The following is a 23,570-nucleotide window of genomic DNA, read 5'->3' on the forward strand; positions in this document are numbered from 1 at the left end:
ACCTACAGGAGAAGGTAGATCTTATTTTGGTACCAGAGCCTTCTCCATACGTATACTTGATATGTTGTAAGAGACTATCAGAAGTTGGTGGTAGCATCAGGTTGTTCTGTGCTTTTCAAAACAGAACTGAGATAATGGACCTTTTCGGCAGAAGCTGGGATCCTATTTCCAGAGGTATATAAACTGCAGATAAAAACTGCAGCCTTCTTTGCCGTCTCTGTTGACATCAGGGAATTGTCCCACACAAACTGAACTTTCTTGGTGCTCATTCTTCTTGAAGATGCTCTTCCATGCCTTTTTCTTGCCCTAGATAGGGCACTTGTACAATCACAAAATGAAAGACAGGGAGAGCCTTGCATATCAGTGGACCAGGAGCAATTGCAATCTTATGGCCTGGAATTTATTGTACAAAATATTTGACTCCTGTACGAAACCACAACTCATCACATCGACGTCATCACAATTGCAACACAAAGAAGTAATACATCAGTATCCAGTTTGCGGGTTTTTCATGATCAAGGCAAGGACGGCTTCATTATGCCAACAGGGCGATCCGGCAAATGTTCGTTTTTGCATGGAAAAGAAATAAGTGATGTGAAAAAATGAGTGGCAGTTTGAACTAAAACGTTCTTTGAAAGGCTGGTTTGCACTGACGGTTCCTCAAGAATCTTTCTTACTTGTGTCGCCGTTGGTAACTAGGTGTGGTAAATAACTGCTTTGTGACCCGTGAATTTCTTGATAAATGAGGTCATTTTTGTTTCCTGTGTAAAAGGTGATTTTGGTAAAGTTGTTCGCTTTTACCGCTAACTAGTTCCCAGTCCATTTTGGAAAAAAAAAACCAGTACACCATGGATTCAAGGAGCTAGTGACTACGGACCGCACAAACCGCTATAACTTATTCATTGCGCTTCGCCCATTTACAAGTTAAAAATGAGGTAGTCAAAGCTAGAATCCCATTCAGCTATGGCCTCATGTGACTCTTACTTAAGCCTCCCTCGTGCTTGGGAACCTTCCACGAGTATCCATAACTCGATATACGAAAGCAAAGCATGAACCAGTTCTTAATTGTCATTATTGTTCGAAAGCAACCTCGGTACTTATAAAATAAACAAATAATTTCACTCTTTCGCTACGTTCACTCGATCGTTTGCGATTCTTTACAACGAGTGAATAAAAATCGTACGCGTTAGCCACCCAAGAAGAAATTAATCTCTATTTACCCTTTGATTTCACGAGATATGGAGAGGGAAGAAAGGTATCTGCACACGTTATAATGCAAAATAAACACCGTGCTGATGGCTGGGGACGGGGGAGGGACAATCAGCGTTAAAATGAAAACAATGGAGCGGTCATATGTCGGAAAATTGAAATAAGAAGAAAAAACAAACAAAAATAGAGAAGGATCGTGGGATACTCATTATTATGCAACGCTTAACCTTTCTTTCCGGTACCAAAGATACAAAGCCAATAAAGAATTTCGTTGTTTAATTCTTGCTCATTTTGTGACCGAGTGAAATTCGGGACGACCTATCCTTCCTGTGCAAAATCTATTCCTTTTTAACGCGCGTCTACACGACAGATTTGAGTGGAAAAGTTCGATCGGACAGAATGAAGACCCTATCAATGAACATTCAACCGTTTACACGGAAAATATTATGGAACGACTCTAAGAAAAAAATACCCGGCACCTAAGCGACAGCGGAACGCCAAGGTAGAGAAATGCGCATGTGCGGACAAAATAAAACAAAACAAAACAATGCTGGCTCAAAAAATAACTTAAACGGATACGTCTGCGTTTACACGGTGCTCAAAACCTATGAAAATGAAAACGGTGCAATTTTTTTCAGGTTAGTTCCGCATGCATGGGGGCCCATGATCTCGTCACGGTACGACACAAGTGAAAAATCAGGTACATAGTTCCCTTTTTTTCCTGTCGTGTAAACGCGTCTGAAGTGCCAACTCGCAGAGTGAAACAATGAAACTTCACAGAAACGAGTGCTTAATTAACAAATTACAAAATATTAATATGCGAGAATTCGGCAACGTCTAATGTTGAAATAGTTGCCTTCAGTTGTTGGCTGTGGTTGGTTGTGCAGGTGTTGCTTTTCTTGTCAGTGACTACCTGTAAAAATGAAACAGTTAATTACAAGAAGTGCAAATTTCACAGCTCTCAAAGACATCATATGTCCAAGCATGATATATATTGATAATTAGTGCGAAAAACGTTAGATTTGTAATTTAGACAGGGTCCTGAATCATACAAGTTCCGTTTTTTAAAAACAGTCGTTCATTGTAACTTGACTCTCCATTCTTTATAATCACATTTCGGAACGATGATGATAAGTCAGACAGACTGCAGGCTTCATGTCGCCTTGTTTTTCTCCCTCATCAGGAAATTCTAAGTGAACATTATAATTATCATAACTCAAAAAATGAAAAAATGAAACCTGGCAATTGTTTACTTACATCACGGGAAATTCTGTCTGATACATTTTCTAGATAATTATTAATCTGTTAGCTTGGTCCTTCACACTATATGGTGGGGGATTTGTGCAGGTGCTAGTCCTGTAATGGTTAACCTCCCTCCCCACAAGCGGAAGAACAGGGGGACCCCATTCCTCCCCGAATCAGACCAACCTCCATCTGGGAGTTTTATTGGAAGTTTTAAGTCGCCTGCCGTGGACATGCAGTTTTTTTTCCTTTTTTCTTTCTTTACCTCAATAACCTTATGGCAGTGGGTTTCTGCAGGGAGATGAAGTGGCGCTTTTTCCCTCAGTTTGATCTTGCTTTCTCCACACCATTTTCGATAATCAACAACCCTTGTAAACTAAGACTGACAGAAATGATTTGTAGTACGGGTTTCTTTTAAACACCGGCAGACTCTTGTTTGAATAATGCCTTCAAAGAAGCTTTGGAAAGTATTGCCTAACCAGTAATCCTGTCTCCTTCCAAAAAGACAAGATTGGTCTATAAAGGAAGGTGCCTACTATTGTTATTGCGCGTACGTTCTGCGCATCTCCAGATACTCGGGTTTCCTATCGGTGATGCTTTCTAATGTAGGGATACTTTTGCACGGTTTAAAATTATGCAGAGAAAGTAGATCTTCGTAAGTACTCTTGGTATCCAAAAAGAAAATTGGGGGTAACAATGCATTCTTTAGAGATAATTAAGCTTCAATTTGAGAAAGGACGCCATACATTACTTTGTATTTTAGAGCTTTGTACTAATGTTGTTCATGAATTATCTTTGAAAAATGCGTGGTTACCCTCAATTTCTTTTTGCATTTCAATATATAACAGTTGCTAAGATCTACCTTTCCTGCATAATTATAAACCGGGGCAAAAATACTTTTGAATTAGTAGGCACCGTCCTTAAGTGAGCTAAGGAGCTCTTTGCGTGAGAAAAGTAGTATGGCTCCTGGTATCGGAAATTATTGTACAAATTAATAGGGACCTTAAGATCTACAAGAGCGATGTCGACGAAAACGTCTCCTCAAAATATCACTTTGCTTTATCGTAAGTCTTTCGCTGCTATTCTATCTCGTTCACTTCTTACAATTTGAACGAAGTATCCTAAAAATAAATTGGTACGAGCAGTTACAAAGTGAAAATAGAGAATGAAAGATTCTCTGTTGCATGCTCACGTTGTAGTCAAAACCTCAAATTTGGTAATTTTGCGTCGTCGTTATGCAGAGTACCGCAAGAAAACGTGCTAAAATCCGTGCTGCACGTGCAGCGCGATTATGTGTGCTCTCTTAACCAATGATATCATTGTTTTGCGGCGTTGTTGTTGCCGTCACCGTCGTAAAATCTTAAGCTCCCTAATATTTTTACAAACCTTAGTTGCAGGGCGCGTTGTAAGCGCATTGATCTGTCTTGTCGTTATACTTCAGTCCGGCTGGGCAGGGCCTGTTATAACGGTAGCCATTTGAACAGGTAATGTAGCCAAAGCAATTGTCTGGATCCCTGTAGTTACCATTCGCTTTGCCTTGACAGCTGAAAACACCTAAAATCGTGAAAACCTGTTAAATATCCATCAGTGCGACTGTCAAGAAAATTTAAACAATAGTAATAATAAGTAATTTACTACATATAATATAATAATACGAAACAAGCCGTGTAAAAATGTGCCCTAGCAATGCAAAGTGTGTCCTAGTATATCGCACGTTTTAAAGCTTGCAAGATCCCTTATCTCACATATTTGATTGCTCAAGGTCGTCTCGCTTAGGGGTGTAAATTTCGGATATTGGTCTCAGTGAGGGTGTTCTGGGCAAAACGCTATCATATGTAGCCGTGAAGATCCCTATAGGGTTGCACGCGAAGAAATTAATATAAAACTATCCATTTAATATGTTTTAAATATGGTCTCTCTAGTGGTCAAAAATTAAAAGCATGGCCAACATTGGTCTCCTTTAGGAGTTTAAGAGCAGTTCTCTGAGTAGGTCAAGCAACTGAGTTGGACATAAAAAGCTTGAACTTCCCCTTCATTTTTTATTAGAGCCTTTGTTAGCACAATAGACACAATAGTTGGATGTGGTTACTTGTGCAGGTGCTGCTTTTCTTGTCAGTGACTGCCTGTAAAAATGAACCGGCTATTTACGAGAAGTGCAAATTTCACAGCTCTGAACGTGATCTTAAACCAGCGTTAAACGAAAACGTTGGCAGTGAAAAACTGTGGCTTGGTCAGTTTTCACTGCTATCTATTTATATTACTATTTTTATCTTATTTTTTCTAGTTACCAGTCTTCTTAATTTTATATATATCATATCTGAATTTGTTCAACCGTCACTTCTGAAGATGTATGTTGTAGCCTACGAAACGTCAAGTCAAAAGTAAAATGCGCTTTATCATTATGTTTGTAGCCACTGATTGTTTCATGTTTTTGATTAAGTTGAAATGGCCAAAGAGCAAGAATATTTATGATCTTCCTTTCTCCACACCATTTTCGATAATCAATAACCCTTATAAACTAGAACTGGCAAAAATGACTTGGAGCACGGTTTTCTTTTAAGCACTGGCTGACCTTTGTTTAAGTAATGGCTCCAAAGAAGCTTTGGAAAGCATTGGATAACTAGTAATCCGGTTTCTTCCCAAAAAAGACAATACTGGTCTATAAGCCTTTTAAGTAACGTTTTTTGCGTGGGAAGAGTACTATATGGGAGATTCTTATACTAATCATAAATATTACAAGTTTCCTCGATTTTGATTGGTTTAAAAAACTCCAATTTACCACTAATTCATTTGCCAAGTTGTTATCGGACAGTTCAATAAGCCAATCACATCCAATGTTGTAGTGTAAATCAACCAATTACATTCAAAATTGTAGTTTAATCAACCAAAATTTGGGCTTTCTATGTTTCTATTAGACGGCATAACTATTCCGGGGGTAGGGGGTAGGGGTAAGGGGTAGAGGGTGGGGGTAGGGGGTGAAGGGTACCTTAGTTGAAACAATCCCAAACCTTTACAAAAATGCTAACCTTAGCCCAAAACGTTATCTAAAGCTCGTGATAAACTTATCAGACTCCCGCAGCGCGGTCGTCCCATTTTGTTATCACTTGTACGATTACAGACCCGCGAATTCGACGCCACTCAGTCCTATTACCACTACAAATCAAAATTTTTGAATACCTCTGGGGCAGGGCGCGTTGTGAACGCATTGATCCTTCGCCTCGTTATACATCAAGCTGTCTGGGCAGTCCATTTTATAAGCGATGCCGTTTGAACAGGAAATAAACCCATAGCAATTGTCTGGATCCGCGTAGTTCCCATCCGGTTTGCCTCGACAGCTAAAACGACCTAAAAATCATGAAAAAAAAACTGTAAAATATGTGTCAATAACCGTCACTTGGGGTATGACGTCTCTCGAAGAGAAAAATCAGTGACATTTTTTTACAGGAGGTAAGCGTTTATAAGTTTTATGTACGAGAAGCCAATTCTCAATGCTATTAAAGATTGCTTACCACTACAAGGGTTAAAGTTTCGAAACATTTCCATTAAAAAAAATAAACTTTAAAATTAAATTTGTGGTAGGCAATACGAACTAGTCAGGAAAAGGTCATAGGTCACGATAGGCAAAGATGCTTGTCGGAAATGTTGAATTAAACCACTTAAGGAGACCAATCCAGCTGGGCGTGGCCCAGGCCTTTTTAACTCCCAAAAGAGAGCATATTAAATAGGTATGCTTATATTTCTTCGCAAGACCTTCACGGCTATTGATGATGGTGGTTTTTGTCCAGAGCATCCTAAGTGAAACCAAAGTCCGAAATCTACAACCTAAGCGATAAGACGAACATCCCCGCCCCTTTCAAATGTGAGTCCTCCCGGAGGGTTTTTTCCCCAAGGATGGGGGGGGAAGGGAGAGGGGTTCCCCGAGCATGTTCGAGTTAAAAAATGCACAGCTTAGTATTGAATATTTGCTGGGGTTAACATATACCGTCGTCTACGCCTGCGAGAATGCCACACTTTAACAATTTTCAGTTCTGGCAGTAAAGCAGTCCTGACTCCTAATAGTATCCTATAGTTTAGGGGCAGAGCATTTGAGCCAGAAAAACACCTCTTCATCTAAGTGAAAAACACTTCTTCATCTAAGTGAAGTATTTATTTATTTATCCACTTTCACCACAACTGTGGTGGAGGTCGCACAACAGGGCGAGGCTCCAAATTAAGTGCGCCCTTTTACCCTTCCAACCATGATATACCACAGAAGACAGACTACAACACCGGGAACTACATGCCCTACTCTTTGCGACAGGTGTGCGGGTTCTTTTACGTCCCACAGGATTATGAACATTGAAGGGTTGTGAGACGGGACCTCCGGCTTATCGTCCTTATCCGAGAAGACTAGAAATTCTAACCATTTGCAGATGTAATTACAAAGGCAGCACTTTCTCCTCAGTTATTTGAAGACTCTGAGTGTTGCTTCGGCCGGAGTTGAACTCACGACCTCCCGCGTGACAGCCCGGTGCTCAACCAACTGAGCCACCTGTGCGCGGTAAACAAAAGTAAGATTAAGAGTAAGAGTTCGTTGTAGCTGTCCCGAGTCTTCTGCTACTCAACAGTGTCTGAAAAAGGCAAAACAGATCCACAGTCAGGTGGTTGACAAGAAGAGGGCGCTAATCTTCCTTTACATGGACTGTGTTTTCCCGTTTAACGTCAAGTTCCTTGTGTTCTTAGAAGAGTTTAAAGTCTACCTCACGCTACGTTTCGCATCAGCTGTAGTTTTTTGTTTCAAATATCAGCGTCATTTGAGTGTAAGGAAGTTATGTCCATGTTTCAGCAAACTTTTGAGTGCATGGAATGGCATTTTTCGAACTATTGTAGTAGTTTGACTTATACTTATACTATCATGTCAGTTCACGCAATTTTTTAGTAGCTTTCAATTCAGGCATGAAACAACAAGCATTCTTGCAAGTTACATTATTCTCCCAAAAAGCGGGCCCCTCTCACAGGTTCAAAATGTAATCTCGTCCCCATGGTGTCTACTGTAAAATGGGTTTATTTTATTTCTTCTGGAATGGGACAAAAAAGAACTACATACTACTCTAAACGGCAATATTCCTTGAGGTAACAAATGGGGCTTACCTTTAACCGGCTCTGCAAATACCAAAAGAAAACTGCACATGATCGAGCCAAGACAAATTGTACCAAACATCATCTTGTCCTCTATTAGTCACCAGTAAGTACCTGTGAGTTTTGAAATTAGAAAACCTCAGCAAACTGTAGGTTTTAACGATAATAATCGAATTAGTGTAATCTGTGCTGAAATCACCAATGTCAAATAGAAAATTAAATAGTAAGTTAAATAAATAGACTCACAATACATACATACATACTTAATTGACCTCTCCCCATTGGGGCTTTTCAGGGCCATTGAATCAACGAAACAACAGAACACAACTGGCCGGAGGCAAACCAGTTGGCTATTTACAAGTGCAACTGAAAAGTTGAACTAGGGACTACCATGATCAAATTCAACGAATGGTCAGAGCGGGTCTTGAACCCGGGATCTCCGGATCTCAAGGCAAGCGCCCTAACCACTGGGCCACACTGCCTCAATGTCAGCACGAGGTAACTGCTTTTGGGACACGAATCATTTGGTATGCTTACTTAGCAACACTTATTCCTGCCTGCATTTAAAGGCTGGTTTGCACGTACGACGCAAGCATAAGCATAAGAAGCATACGGAGGTGCATTATGCGTATGGTTCTTGTGCTTTTACTTGTGTCGCACCAGCCCTAAACTTAACACTAGTGATCACATGCAACTGAGTTTTCCGAGCCTATCTAGATCTCCTTGCAGAAAACAATGACCTCTCTGGCTCTGGTGGTTATCTATTGGCAATATTTTCTTTTAATAGCAAAACGGATGGTTCATTAAAAATGACCTCAAATTAATCCTCCAGTCGTTATAATGGCTTTGCCGTTTAAGTTCTTAGACTTTAATTTAACAAGATCACGATAAAGCAACTCGAAAGAGCATTTGACCTCATATTTGTCAATGTCTTTAGTTGGCTTTTGAAAATGTATGTTGACTAGCATACGAAACGTCAAGTTTTATAAAAAGTGCGTTGGAATACAATGTTTATCACCGCTGTTTGTGTTATTTTCTACTATTCGTGTTTTTGAAGATTCCACATGTTCATTTTTCACCGCTTGTGTTGTTTATCGAATTGTCCTTCCATTCTTGAGCTTTATAAGGGTATATTTTGTTAAAGATCCACTAAAGCGTTACATCGACTTCGACGTCATTGCAAGTTAATTGTATATTCTAATGTTCTACTGGATAATATCTACGCATTTCTACTACCCCCTGAAACCAACCAAAAATGCGCGCCCAAGCCTCTAGACACAAGGCAATACTTAGCAGGGAAGTGACACGAAAGACCCTATTGCACAACTTTTCCGATATCCGACACAGGAAAAAAAAGGACCCAGTAATAAATATATGCATGCTCGATTTGGGCAGGCTGGTCTCTGATTGGTGGAGATAAACAATGGCTCACCGTGGTCACTTGGGTGGTTGGTTGGCCACATCGTAGATATGCTTTAATGTGACTGCGTGATGCAGTTATGAGCTATGCTGCCGTTATTTGACTCTGTAGCTGCGTGATACAGCGCGAGTCAAAGACCCACATTTCGACCTTGCTCGCCATAGAGTCTCCAGTAGCTCAGTGGTTAGAGCATCCGACTAGATCACGGAGGGTCGTGGGTTCAAATCCCATCTGGGGCTCGGATTTTTCCGAGTTTCCAGTGGGTTCCATTGTCACCATTTCATTTACTGTGTATATCATTCTCAAATTTGATATTTCATTTAACATATTTATTTGTATATATTAGCATTTTAACTATTTATATGTATTTTTTAATCTGATTTTTAATTTGATATTTGTCTCTTCTGGATACGAAAGTCTTAATAAAGAGTAATAAAGTAGAAGTAGAAGTAGACAGAGATGCAACTTCAGTAAACATAAAAAGATGCATTCAAGGTGTAAGGAACTTCATTTTTACTTAAATGTCTACTCGTTTAGGGCTGGAGCACTGACTGGGGACACCGTAAACTGTAACTAACAATTAACGCAAATCAAGTCAAAATGTTGGTTTTCGAGGAGAGGAAAAAACCGGAGTACCCAGGGAAAAACCTCTCGGAGCAAGGTAGAGAACCAACAAACTCAGCCCACATATGAGACCGAGTCTAGGAATCGAACCTGTGCCACATTGGTGGGAGGCGAGTGCTCTCACCACAGAGCAATCCTTTGCACCCCAAAGGCGTACGATTCCTTCAATGAGTTTCTTAAACCCATTTAGGCTCAGTGTTGTACACAACAGCGCAGTCAGTATAAGTATTAGAAACACAGCTCACTTCGATACAGAGATGCAATTGTTGTCGAAGTCCATTTCTCGTCGGAGTAAGATTCCAGATATTTGTTTTTCACCGCCTGTCTTGTTTATCCAATTGACGTTACATTCTTGAGCTCCATAAGGGTTTATGTTGTTGAAAGATCCACTAAAACGCCATTCGTGTTACAATGACTTCGACGCCATTGCAGGTTAATTAAATATTCTACCTTGTTCACCGGATAAAACCTTCGCATTTCTACTACCCCTTGAAACCTGCCAAAGATACGCGCAGAAGCCTCTACACACAAAGACAATACTTAGCAGGGGAGTGACAGAAAAGGCCTATTGCGCAACTTTTCCATTTTCTTGACACAGAAAAAAACAATAAAACGGAGAATTTTCATTCACTCAACCCAGGCTCCGTGTTATATAATGGATTGCATTTATAAAATCGAGCTAAATTTGTCCAACATCAGGGATCCGCTGCAATTTGGCACGTGGCTTAAATAGCCGTATTTTTCAGCATCGTGCAATGGAAACGAGCACGGTGACCCCCCTTCCCAATTTTTCTAGCTTTTTTTCACTGATCGCCTTGACGTCATAAAACAATGTGCGACGTTTCATTGGAAATCAATGACAAGTTCTATTTTAGCGAATCACGTTGAGTGTTTCATCATCATTTTTTTGTGACTTGATAATTTTTCCATAATTCGCAAAGTTGCAAATGTTTCCTCCAACATAAAGTCCGCATGAAATTGAAGACAGAGAGTTGACTCAAAGAGTTAACCTTGTTGGTAGTGCAACCAAACTCTAGTTTACAAGCTACGTAGATAGGCTGTTAGTAAACTATCAAAGCTGGTAGGTAGGTAGGTAGGTAGGTAGAGTCTGCAAACGAGCCAAGTGGCCCATCATGCCGGAGCTTATCCCGGTTTCCATGGCATGAAGCGACTAGGAGTATTTCTACTTCCCCCAGTCTATCGCAGGGGTTACCCCAGCATTTTGCCGCTACCCATTTATACACCTGGGTGGAGAGAGACACCGTGGGAGTAAAGTGTCTTGCCCAAGAACACAACACGATGTCCCCGGGCAGGACTCGAACCCGGATCATTCGCTCCGGAGTCGAGCACACTAACCATGAGGCCACCGCGCCTCCCACGCCTATCAACTATCAAAGCTGTGTAACGCAAAAACTGAGCTTCAGGTAATGTTAAATTTGAGTGAATAGATCGGAATGTTGATCAATTTGCAAGTAATTTCCGTAATCGTGACCTGTGAAGATCTCTCACATCGTCGACGCCTTGAATTTCGACATCGAGGATTAAAAAATATGTGTAATTTTGAATTCGGTGGTTTTCATCAGCTTGAATGCTGATTGCACAAAATTGTCTTACATTCAGTGAGACTTCACTGCTGAAAACTTTACTCAACCTTCAAGTTGGATGATCCGTTGCTCTGCCGATTAGTAAGTGATGGGATCCTCTCAATTAATCAGGCTTTTACAGGGTTTCAAGTATTCTCTGAAACCATTGACCCTATGCCACTCCACATGTCTCACTTAACAATTAAGCTGTCTTACATTGCTTTTCTGGCTGCAATGTTAGTCGACCTGTCCCAAATTGGGAAGATATAAGATCCAGAACTTTGGCAGGCATTTGCTAGATTGATACACCGCCAAAAGCAAGTTAATGAAACAAATAACAGTAACTTCTCTTGGATTTTCCAGCGGCACGAATGGGTGTTTTTTTTTTTTTTGTTTTTTCAGATTTTTTATCCGATTTAATTTTCTTTCAGTTCTTCTTCCTATTTTGGGGATGGTTGAGGTTGGGCAATTATGAGTGTCAGCCGCGAGCACATTCTGCGACGATACTCCTCCCATTTGTCAAATATTAGCCCATGCACTTACTTATGCTCCATGCATGGCCACGCACTGCCAATGAATTAGTTCGATTACGGTTTTTAACACTCTGTTTTGGTAGTTTTATCTGCAGTTTTCGGTTCTCGGTGACTCTTTATGCGATTTGCGTATGGTTAGAGTCCCCAATGCCTCTTCATCAAATGAAAGCGTTATAAAAAAAAAAAAAAGGAAAAGAAAAGAAAAGAAAGAACAATTATCAAACTTCTCTGCAAAGCTGGCGCTCCACTCGGTGGGGTTAGCTGCTGTTGCGGGGTTGTTTCTGTTGCAATTTTAAAACACGAAGAAATTTGTGCTTTCGTTATAGACCACGTTCGATATATGTGAAAATTCAGCTTAAAACAAAAACTTGATCTTGAGATTGAGGGGAAGAAAATGAGGATTTGTATGAGTTTGCTCCTCGAAGCCTCATGGTGATGTCTTTTGAATGATTTTTAATATATCGAGATTAGCTTCTTGCTAAACGTGTCTCAATTAATTCACTTGCATTGTCTTATAACGTCATGGATGATGACTTCAAAATAGCTGTTAACGAGATGGCACCATATCTCGAACTCAAAGAATCTTCGAAATCTAAATTTCAAAAACAGCAAATGTCTGCCCCTGGCTGAGCTTAAATTTTTCAGTAAAACAATTTTGTTTGCTTACAGTGAACGGGAAGGGTCGAGATTTGATAGGAGTACATAAATTTGCCCAATTGCAAGGTGTTTATGTTTATGTTCAATATGCACTCAGATGAATTGAGGGAACTTGTTTGGAGCCTAAATTAAACCTCGAGAAAAAATAGGGTCAGGTTAGGATTAGTTTTGGTTATTAAAAATCCTTGTCAATTCTGACTTATCAGTATAAAAAAGTAAATAATGAAAAGAACTGCGTTGAGTTCATCATGTTTGTCGCTTAAGTGTAGCGGTGAAGACACAGGACGATAGATCTCGAGTCACAGTACAGTTCTTTATTCCCAAATAATTTTGCAATGTTGAAACTGAATGGCTAAATGTATGAAAAACCGATAACAGATTAGAAAGTTGCCTCGATGTTGCGGCAGCACTGAAAGGACTTTAGTTTTATGATATGCGTGGACAGGTATCGCCATGGCTATGACTTTCTTTACATCGGAGGCCATCTTGAAAGTCGCCTGTAGATAGTCACTATGAACAATGTATTTAAGTTCTAGCTTTGTAAGTACTTTCTGTCGTGTACCTCAAGGATGCTCCTTGGAACAACTCCCTTTGATTCACTCATTTCTCCTTTCCTAACCTATGACCGTGACACACTTGCCTGGGGTAGTAGATATTTCAACACACTTCATTCCTTCGGTTGTTAAATGTTAAATTTTTCACTCAAGTAACGGAAATTTACAAATAGAATACCAGAAGTGCAGCAGATAAGTAAAAAATTACGGTTATTAAACATTCCTATTTAAAATAACATAAAATCATGTTTCTTGAAGAAATTTTAAGTGTTTAAAATGATCTTCGAAGTAAATACTAAAATTTGAACAATTTTTCTTATTCAATTAATTTTCTTATGATTTATTTATTGCAACAAGGATCAAATTGATTTACCTATTCTAGGTTAGTTGCAGATAGGCTCTTTGTGCTTGACGTGTGGGTCTCTCTAAGTGCAACGGGGCTTTGCTTTGGCACCCTTTCCCTTTTGGGCCGTAGAGTTATTTTTAAGGCGGCCAACACCTATTGTATCTTTTCGTTTTTCTTTTCATTGCTTAAATATGCTAAGGATTCAAAGTTTCTTTTGTGGGATGAATCTCAAGTCATTGCGGTGACAAATTCCAACACGTACAGGGATACATTAATTCAATGGGTGTCAGTGAAGAGGTCACTACGGTGTGTGAACAATCATGATATCGACTTCCAACATAAAACGGTTGGAAGAAAGGAAAACAAATCCTGTTTCGTATTTTCCAACAATTCTCGATAATAGTTGTCCCTTTTATTCAACGAAGACTATAGCCTGCGAGCAGGCTCTCGGTGATTCGAGGTGCACGAAGGGCCTTTGTTGTCAGCTGAGGTATCACAGTTAGTGGCCACGTCATCCTAATCTAATAACACAACGATTGTTCTTTCACTAATATAGATTTTTAAAGACTAAAAACAGTGAGGATAAAATTTGTTCCACCAAAACAGCAGACAGAAAATTATAAAACAGAAAAAAAAAATAGAGCTTATCTGCTGAATACTCCGCCACTTATTTGCATAATAATAACATCTATTGTATTCTGGCTCGTTCTGAAAGTCGCTTATAGTAATGAAGTCGGAACGAAGATTCAAGTTTTTCATCAAATAGAATCATGTTTTAAAACTGAATTTGTTTTTTCTATTCTTGTACAGAAGACAGGAGAGGTGATTCATTCATTTCCTTTAATTGGATAAAGAATTGGACTGAGAATTGTTTGTTGGAATTTCTTTCATGACCACTAAACAAAGAGCGTGCAATAAACCATAATACTACACTTTACTAAAAACCTACCTACCTCCTTTGCTCCGGGATTTTCAATGGGTGCTTTGTTTTTGAAGGAATGAACTACGCGGTATTAATAGCGCTTTGTCGACTTCGTCCCAATAGTCTTTAAATCATGATGTGGGCGGAACATTCTTTTACTTTGACAGATCACGTGTTTCTGCGTTAAGGGCTTTTGTACTGCTATACCCTCTCGACAGGAGCTCATTAAGAGGAGCCTCTATCTCCCATACTTGGCCTCGGAGTCAACCTTTTCCCAAGTAGTTTTATTTATAGAACACCTCCCTTGGGAGATTCAGTACGCTCACTGTTTTAAAAGCCAATCAAAACAGAGCTCTCTCAGCGTCAACGGAATTATGATACTTTTCGCGGGAACAACTTGTTCTCAAAATTAAGTTTACTCGGGAAAGGGTTGACTCAAGCAATTAGAGGAGATGGAGGCTCCTCTTAATGAGCTCCTGCTTTCGATCATTCTCGACGAATTTAAAGTACGTTTTATCAACGATTTACTGTACATGTATGTGTGTACAGTAGATTTTTTTCGATCGGGTTTTGGCACCCTATACCTCCTAGATAAATAGGAAGAGGTGGCCACTGACTGTGAAACCGCATCTCACAACACCTTTTCGCCTTTGTTTAGCCTGCGCGTCTGAGCAGTCGAGCATGCTCTTCACGTACTTCGAACCACTGGGAGCGTAGGCTAGTCTTCGTAGAATTAAACTGTCAACAACCGTTTATCAATTGTTGCAAAAAAAGAAACCCGGTTTTTTTCCTTTCCTCCACTCTTTGTACATTGGAAATCGATCAGGTTGTTCACAAAACCCAGTCACCTCTTTACTGACACCCATTGAATTAATTGAATTAAGGGTGGACCATTCCTGCACTTTAAGAGATCACGAAATAGTGGCATAGCTTCTTTTTAAAAGAACTCCAGCAACAGAGAGGGCAAAGAAAGGTAATACAGTTTTGTCAAACTCTTACTGCGAAACTCGGAGATCGTAAACACTGGTATGATTACATATAGTATCCTATTGTGGGTTTTAATTTACTTAATCAATAAGGCCACGTCATCCTAATCTAATAAAAAAAAGAAAACGATTGCTCTTTCACAAATATAGAATTTTAAGGGGTAAGAACAGTGATGATAATTTGTTCCTCCAAAAGAGCATACAGAAAAGTATAAAATAGAAAAAAAAAAAAAATAGAGCTTATCTGCTGAATACTCCGCCACTTATTTGCATAATTGCCAATGAGCAAGCGGAGCGAAGACGCAAGGCTTGCGAGGCGGCCAGCTTAATGCCGTGCGAAGTGTTGCAGCAGGCAGAAAAATTCTCGATCGTGCTGAGAAAAGTGTAATGTAAGGCTACGTAGTGTAATTTAAGATTCCCTGGAGATTTAGTGGGGACCAATAAAAACGCGTGTTTTGATGTGTGACATCAATAGCCAAACTTGCATGACGCGCGCCACTAATGATGATCTTGTGTTCGGAGGTGAGTGAAAACAATTTTTTCCCATTTCCCTGACCTTTGGTTGTGTACACTTGCTTTGAGTGTTCTTCATTGTTTATTTTCGAACCATCGTGTTCTATATTGAGTGAACGATCTCAAAACTAAACCGGCGTACGTGTCCTTATCGGCTGCTGTTATCAATGTAGAGCAGTTTGTTTTTCGTTTTGTAACCATTGAGTCAGGAACAATTTAATTTAATTTTCAAAGAAAATATGTTGTTTGCAAAGTACACAATTAAGCGATCAATTTGACTTGTGATTCATGGCCGTATCTTGCAAAATAAAAATTCTACAAGTTAATAAACAACTTTCATGTCCGAGAGAGTTTGATTCCCTGTTACATGTTCCACACTGAAAAGTCTGAAAACGCTTTGGCGATTTTATACATGGAATTGATTTTATTCAAGTTAATTGTTGGGCTAAACTTCAGAATACCCCGCCACTTATTTGCATTTCATTGAATAAGAATAAGCTCTATTGTATTAAGTCTCGTTCTTCAAAAGATGCCGCATAGGGGAAACAATAGTGGTTAGCTGTGGCGTGGTATTCTGAAGTTGTTCCAATTATTGTATATTCCTGTTAAAATTACGGCCGTTCAAAAATTACTGCAGTACTTTCCATATTATTGCAAAACACGTCGACATCTACATTGTTGTTGGAGATACAAAGTGTGCAATTTCTATTATTGTATTATTGCTAACAAGATAACTTGAGTTGCAGTACTTTCGAAAAAAAAATTACAACTACTGTTGGGTATTTTAAAACTCTGATACAAATCTGAAAACTATGTATTATCTTGACTCTTTCGTTGGCACTTAGCGATAGCTACTACTAGTAATAACATCTATTGCATTCTGACTCGTTCTGAAAGTCGCTTATAGTATTGAAGTCGGAACGAAGATTCAAGTTTTTCATCAAATAGAATCATGTTTTAAGACTGAATTTTGTTTTTTCTATTATTTTACAAGTGCGCGCGGAGCCAGGCGAGGTGATTCATTCATTTCCTTTAATTGGATAAAGAATTGGACTGAGAATTGTTTGTTGGGATTTTTTTCATGACCACTAAACAAAAAGCGTGCAATAAACCATAATACTACCCTTTACTAACAACCTACCTATCTCCTTTGCTCCAGGATTTTCAATGGGTGCTTTGTTTTTGAAGGAATGAGCTACGCGGTATTAATAGCGCTTGTCGACTTCGTCCCAATAGTCTTTAAATCATGATGTGGGCGGAACATTCTTTTACTTTGACAGATCACGTGTTTCTGCGTTAAGGGGTTTTGTACTGCTATACCCTCTCGATCATTCTCGACGAATTTAAAGTACGTTTTATCAACGATTTACTGTACATGTATGTATGTAGAGTAGATTTTTTCGATCGGGTTTTGGCACCCCATACCTCCTAGATAAATAGGAAGAGGTGGCCACTGACTGTGAAACCGCATCTGACAACACCTTTTCGCCTTTGTTTAGCCTGCGCATCTGAGCAGTCGAGCATGCTCTTCATGTACTTCGAACCACTGGGAGCCTGCTCGTAGGCTAGTTTTCGTAGAATTAAACTGACAACAACCGTTTATCAATTGTTGCAAAGAAAGAAACACGGTTTTTTTCCTTTCCTCCACTCTTTGTACATTGGAAATCGATCAGGTTGTTCACAAAACCCAGTCACTTCTTTACTGACACCCACTGAATTAATTGAATTAAGGGTGGACCATTCCTGCACTTTGAGAGATCGCGAAATAGTGGCATAACTTCTTTTTAAAAGAACTCCAGCAACAGAAAGGGCAAAGAAAGGTAATACAGGTTTGTCAAACTCTTACTGCGAAACTCGGAGATCGTAAATACTGGTATGATTACTTGTAGTATCCAATTGTGGGTTTTAATTTACTTAATCACTAAGGCCACGTCATCCTAATCTAATTTAAAAGAAACGATTGTTCTTTCACAAATATAGATTTTTAAAGACGATAAACAGTGAGGATAAAATTTTTTCACCAAAACAGCAGACAGAAAAGTATAAAATAGAAAAAAAATAGAGCTTATCAGCTGAATACTCCGCCACTTATTTGCATAATAATAACATCTATTGTATTCTGGCTCGTTCTGAAAGTCGCTTATAGTAATGAAGTCGGAACGAAGATTCAAGTTTTTCATCAAATAGAATCATGTTTTAAAACTAAATTTGTTTTTTCGATTCTTGTACAGAAGACAGGAGAGGGGATTCATTCATTTCCTTTAATTGGATAAAGAATTTGACTGAGAATTGTTTGTTGGAATTTTTTTCATGACCACTAAACAAAAAGCGTGCAATAAACCATAATACTACCCTTTACTAACAACCTACCTATCTCCTTTGCTCCGGGATTTTCAATGGGTGCTTTGTTTTTGAAGGAATGAACTACGCGGTATTAATAGCGCTTGTCGACTTCGTCCCAATAGTCTTTAAATCATGATGTGGGCGGAACATTCTTTTACTTTGACAGATCACGTGTTTCCGCGTTAAGGGCTTTTGTACTGCTGTACCCTCTCGATCATTCTCGACGAATTTAAAGAACGTTTTATCTCCGATTTACTGTACATGTATGTGTGTAGAGTAGATTTTTTCGATCGGGTTTTGGCACCCTATACCTCCTAGATAAATAGGAAGAGGTGGCCACTGACTGTGAAACCGCATGTGACAACACCTTTTCGCCTTTGTTTAGCCTGCGCATCTGAGCAGTCGAGCATGCTCTTCATGTACTTCGAACCACTGGCAGCCTGCTCGCAGGCTAGTCTTCATAGAATAAAACTGTCAACAACCGTTTATCAATTGTTGCAAAGAAAGAAACACGGTTTTTTTTCCTTTCCTCCACTCTTTGTACATTGGAAATCGATCAGGTTGTTCACAAAACCCAGTCACTTCTTTACTGACACCCATTGAATTAAGTGAATTAAGGGTGGACCATTCCTGCACTTTGAGAGATCGCGAAATAGTGGCATAACGTCTTTTTAAAAGGACTCCAGCAACAGAGAGAGCAAAGAAAGGTAATACAGTTTTGTCAAACTCTTACTGCGAAACTCGGAGATCGTAAACACCGGTATGATTACTTATAGTATCCTATTGTGGGTTTTAATTTACTTAATCACTAAGGCTACGTCATCCTAATCTAATAAAAAAGAAACGATTGCTCTTTCACAAATATAGATTTTTAAAGACTAAAAACAGTGAGGATAAAATTTGTTCCACAAAAACATCAGACAGAAAAGTATAAAATAGAAAAAAAAGTGGAGCTTATCTGCTGAATACTCCGCCACTTATTTGCATAATAATAACATCTATTGTATTCTGGCTCGTTCTGAAAGTCGCTTATAGTAATGAAGTCGGAACGAAAATTCAAGTTTTTCATCAAATAGAATCATGTTTTAAAACTGAATTTGTTTTTTCTATTCTTGTACAGAAGACAGGAGAGGTGATTCATTCATTTCCTTTAATTGGATAAAGAATTTGACTGAGAATTGTTTGTTGGAATTTTTTTCATGACCACTAAACAAAAAGCGTGCAATAAACCATAATACTACCCTTTACTAACAACCTACCTATCTCCTTTGCTCCGGGATTTTCAATGGGTGCTTTGTTTTTGAAGGAATGAACTACGCGGTATTAATAGCGCTTGTCGACTTCGTCCCAATAGTCTTTAAATCATGATGTGGGCGGAACATTCTTTTACTTTGACAGATCACGTGTTTCTGCGTTAAGGGCTTTTGTACTGCTATAACCTCTCGATCATTCTCGACGAATTTAAAGTACGTTTTATCAACGATTTACTGTACATGTGTGTAGAGTAGATTTTTTCGATCGGGTTTTGGCACCCTATACCTCCTAGATAAATAGGAAGAGGTGGCCACTGACTGTGAAACCGCATGTGACAACACCTTTTCGCCTTTGTTTAGCCTGCGCATCTGAGCAGTCGAGCATGCTCTTCATGTACTTCGAACCACTGGCAGCCTGCTCGCAGGCTAGTCTTCGTAGAATAAAACTGTCAACAACCGTTTATCAATTGTTGCAAAGAAAGAAACACGGTTTTTTTTCCTTTCCTCCACTCTTTGTACATTGGAAATCGATCAGGTTGTTCACAAAACCCAGTCACTTCTTTACTGACACCCATTGAATTAAGTGAATTAAGGGTGGACCATTCCTGCACTTTGAGAGATCGCGAAATAGTGGCATAACGTCTTTTTAAAAGGACTCCAGCAACAGAGAGAGCAAAGAAAGGTAATACAGTTTTGTCAAACTCTTACTGCGAAACTCGGAGATCGTAAACACTGGTATGATTACTTATAGTATCCTATTGTGGGTTTTAATTTACTTAATCACTAAGGCTACGTCATCCTAATCTAATAAAAAAAAAAACGATTGCTCTTTCACAAATATAGATTTTTAAAGACTAAAAACAGTGAGGATAAAATTTGTTCCACAAAAACATCAGACAGAAAAGTATAAAATAGAAAAAAAAGTGGAGCTTATCTGCTGAATACTCCGCCACTTATTTGCATAATAATAACATTTATTGTATTCCTGCTCGTTCTGAAAGTCGCTTATAGTAATGAAGTCGGAACGAAGATTCAAGTTTTTCATCAAATAGAATCATGTTTTAAAACTGAATTTGTTTTTTCTATTCTTGTACAGAAGACAGGAGAGGTGATTCATTCATTTCCTTTAATTGGATAAAGAATTTGACTGAGAATTGTTTGTTGGAATTTTTTTCATGACCACTAAACAAAAAGCGTGCAATAAACCATAATACTACCCTTTACTAACAACCTACCTATCTCCTTTGCTCCAGGATTTTCAATGGGTGCTTTGTTTTTGAAGGAATGAACTACGCGGTATTAATAGCGCTTGTCGACTTCGTCCCAATAGTCTTTAAATCATGATGTGGGCGGAACATTCTTTTACTTTGACAGATCACGTGTTTCTGCGTTAAGGGCTTTTGTACTGCTATAACCTCTCGATCATTCTCGACGAATTTAAAGAACGTTTTATCAACGATTTACTGTACATATATGTGTGTAGAGTAGATTTTTTCGATCGCGTTTTTGCACCCTATATCTCCTAGATAAATAGGAAGAGGTGGCCACTGAATGTGAAACCGCATGTGACAACACCTTTTCGCCTTAGTTTAGCCTGCGCATCTGAGCAGTCGAGCAAGCTCTTCATGTACTTCGAACCACTGGGAGCCTGATCGTAGGCTAGTCTTCGTAAAATAAAACTGTCAACAACCGTTTATCAATTGTTGCAAAGAAAGAAACACGGTTTTTTTTCCTTTCCTCCACTCTTTGTACATTGGAAATCGATCAGGTTGTTCACAAAACCCAGTCACTTCTTTACTGACACCCATTGAATTAAGTGAATTAAGGGTGGACCATTCCTGCACTTTGAGAGATCCCGAAATACTGGCATAACTTCCTTTTAAAAGAACTCCAGCAACAGAGAGGGCAAAGAAAGGTAATACAGGTTTGTCAAACTCTTACTGCGAAACTCGGAGATCGTAAACACTGGTATGATTACTTATAGTATCCAATTGTGGGTTTTAATTTACTTAATCACGAAGGCCACGTCATCCTAATCTAATTTAAAAGAAACGATTGTTCTTTCACAAATATAGATTTTTAAAGACGATAAACAGTGAGGATAAAATTTTTTTCACCAAAACAGCAGACAGAAAAGTATAAAATAGAAAAAAAAATAGAGCTTATCAGCTGAATACTCCGCCACTTATTTGCATAATAATAACATCTATTGTATTCTGGCTCGTTCTGAAAGTCGCTTATAGTAATGAAGTCGGAACGAAGATTCAAGTTTTTCATCAAATAGAATCATGTTTTAAAACTGAATTTGTTTTTTCGATTCTTGTACAGAAGACAGGAGAGGGGATTCATTCATTTCCTTTAATTGGATAAAGAATTGGACTGAGAATTGTTTGTTGGAATTTTTTTCATGACCACTAAACAAAAAGCGTGCAATAAACCATAATACTACCCTTTACTAACAACCTACCTATCTCCTTTGCTCCAGGATTTTCAATGGGTGCTTTGTTTTTGAAGGAATGAACTACGCGGTATTAATAGCGCTTGTCGACTTCATCCCAATAGTCTTTAAATCATGATGTGGGCGGAACATTCTTTTACTTTGGCAGATCACGTGTTTCTGCGTTAAGGGCTTTTGTACTGCTATACCCTCTCGATCATTCTCGACGAATTTAAAGTACGTTTTATCAACGATTTACTGTACATGTATGTGTGTAGAGTAGATTTTTTCGATCGGGTTTTGGCACCCTATACCTCCTAGATAAATAGGAAGAGGTGGCCACTGACTGTGAAACCGCATGTGACAACACCTTTTCGCTTTTGTTTAGCCTGCGCATCTGAGCAGTCGAGCATGCTCTTCATGTACTTCGAACCACTGGCAGCCTGCTCGCAGGCTAGTCTTCGTAGAATAAAACTGTCAACAACAGTTTATCAATTGTTGCAAAGAAAGAAACACGGTTTTTTTTCCTTTCCTCCACTCTTTGTACATTGGAAATCGATCAGGTTGTTCACAAAACCCAGTCACTTCTTTACTGACACCCATTGAATTAAGTGAATTAAGGGTGGACCATTCCTGCACTTTGAGAGATCACGAAATAGTGGCATAACTTCTTTTTAAAAGAACTCCAGCAACAGAGAGGGCAAAGAAAGGTAATACAGTTTTGTCAAACTCTTACTGAGAAACTCGGAGATCGTAAACACTGGTATGATTACTTATAGTATCCAATTGTGGGTTTTAATTTACTTAATCACTAAGGCTACGTCATCCTAATCTAATTTTAAAAAAAACGATTGCTCTTTCACAAACATAGATTTTTAAAGACGAAAAACTGTGAGGATAAAATTTTTTTCACCAAAATAGCAGACAGAAAAGTATAAAATAGAAAAAAAAATAGAGCTTATCTGCTGAATACTCCGCCACTTATTTGCATAATTGCCAATGAGCAAGCCGAGCGAAGATGCGAGGCTTGCGAGGCGGCCAGCTTAATGCCGCGCGAAGTATTGCTGCAGGGAGAAAAATTCTCGATCTTACTGAGAAAAGTGTAATGTAAGGCTACGTAATGTAATGTAATGTAATGTAAGATGTAATTGTAGTTATTGCCCATTTCTGCCTGGAACGCTTGTGCTAGATAAATTTATGGGAAAGGCGGCGCTTACGTTCGTCCTTTCCTCCTTTTTTCTACTAATTAAGTCTGTTATGTAATAATCAGAAATCGCCATTTTCTCTGTAAATTTGCCGTGTAGTTTAATTCTAGATATTGCCACTCGTTCCTTGTAATTTTTTTAACTTGTCGTACCCCGCTCGTGCTAGTCTGATGTTGACAAACCTGTAAGATCTCGTCGAGACGAACGACTTCCTTTGTTGTGGAAAAAATATTGTTAATGTGCTGACGCGCAGGCGTAGTGCGTCTTGCAGGCGTAATTTTCACGTGTGATTGACACTTGATTGTTCAGTCAGATTGGGAACATATAAAAAGCTGTATACCTAACAAATAGAGAGTTAAGCAGGACTAGTTGAGCGAGAGCTGTAAGATCGACCCGAGAACACCGCATAAAGAAGTTAAACATCAGGGGTGTTGAGGAGTCTTTCCTCCCCCAAAGATTTCCTTCAACATAATGAAATAAGGAAACTTCGCAAAGAAATGCAGCAGTGTATGAAACAAATGGAGAACTAAAGAATGAAAGACCAGAAGTCTTGATGAACAAAGATAAAATGTTAAAAAAGAGAAGGGATAGAGAAGTTAGGTTGTCAGACGAGAAGGTGGACCAT

At 38.9% G+C, this 23,570-nt stretch overlaps 1 protein-coding gene across 5 annotated transcripts; it reads right to left on the reverse strand.

Moving 5' to 3' along the window:
• Positions 1-1,468: 1,468 nt before the first annotated feature.
• On the reverse strand, positions 1,469-18,161 carry LOC138013179 (chondroitin proteoglycan-2-like). 5 transcript variants are annotated; one of them, XM_068860195.1, is made up of 5 exons: positions 18,078-18,161; positions 7,582-7,683; positions 5,629-5,796; positions 3,838-4,005; positions 1,469-2,122 (listed from the first exon to the last, which is right to left on the reverse strand). In XM_068860195.1, the coding sequence occupies exons 2-4, from the start codon at positions 7,652-7,654 to the stop codon at positions 3,839-3,841; spliced, it is 408 nt and encodes a 135-aa protein (XP_068716296.1). In that variant the 5' UTR covers positions 7,655-7,683; positions 18,078-18,161; the 3' UTR covers positions 1,469-2,122; position 3,838. The 5 variants fall into 5 exon arrangements, with proteins under 5 accessions (XP_068716296.1, XP_068716297.1, XP_068716293.1 ...); XM_068860196.1 differs by lacking the exon at positions 18,078-18,161 and adding an exon at positions 16,849-16,901; XM_068860192.1 differs by lacking the exon at positions 18,078-18,161 and adding an exon at positions 14,240-14,371.
• Between the last annotated feature and the right edge of the window lie 5,409 nt (positions 18,162-23,570).

The sequence above is a fragment of the Montipora foliosa genome, chromosome 8, assembly GCF_036669935.1.
Source record: "Montipora foliosa isolate CH-2021 chromosome 8, ASM3666993v2, whole genome shotgun sequence".
NCBI lineage: Eukaryota > Metazoa > Cnidaria > Anthozoa > Scleractinia > Acroporidae > Montipora > Montipora foliosa.

Coding starts and splice junctions, on each gene's coding strand:
- LOC138013179 (XM_068860195.1), bottom strand. CDS start 7,654: ATGATGTTTGGTACAATTTGTCTTGGCTCGATCATGTGCAGTTTTCTT. Junction 5,797..7,581: donor ATTTGCAGAGCCGGTTAAAG/GTAAGCCCCATT, acceptor CATGATTTTTAG/GTCGTTTTAGCTGTCGAGGC. Junction 4,006..5,628: donor CAACGCGCCCTGCCCCAGAG/GTATTCAAAAAT, acceptor TCACGATTTTAG/GTGTTTTCAGCTGTCAAGGC.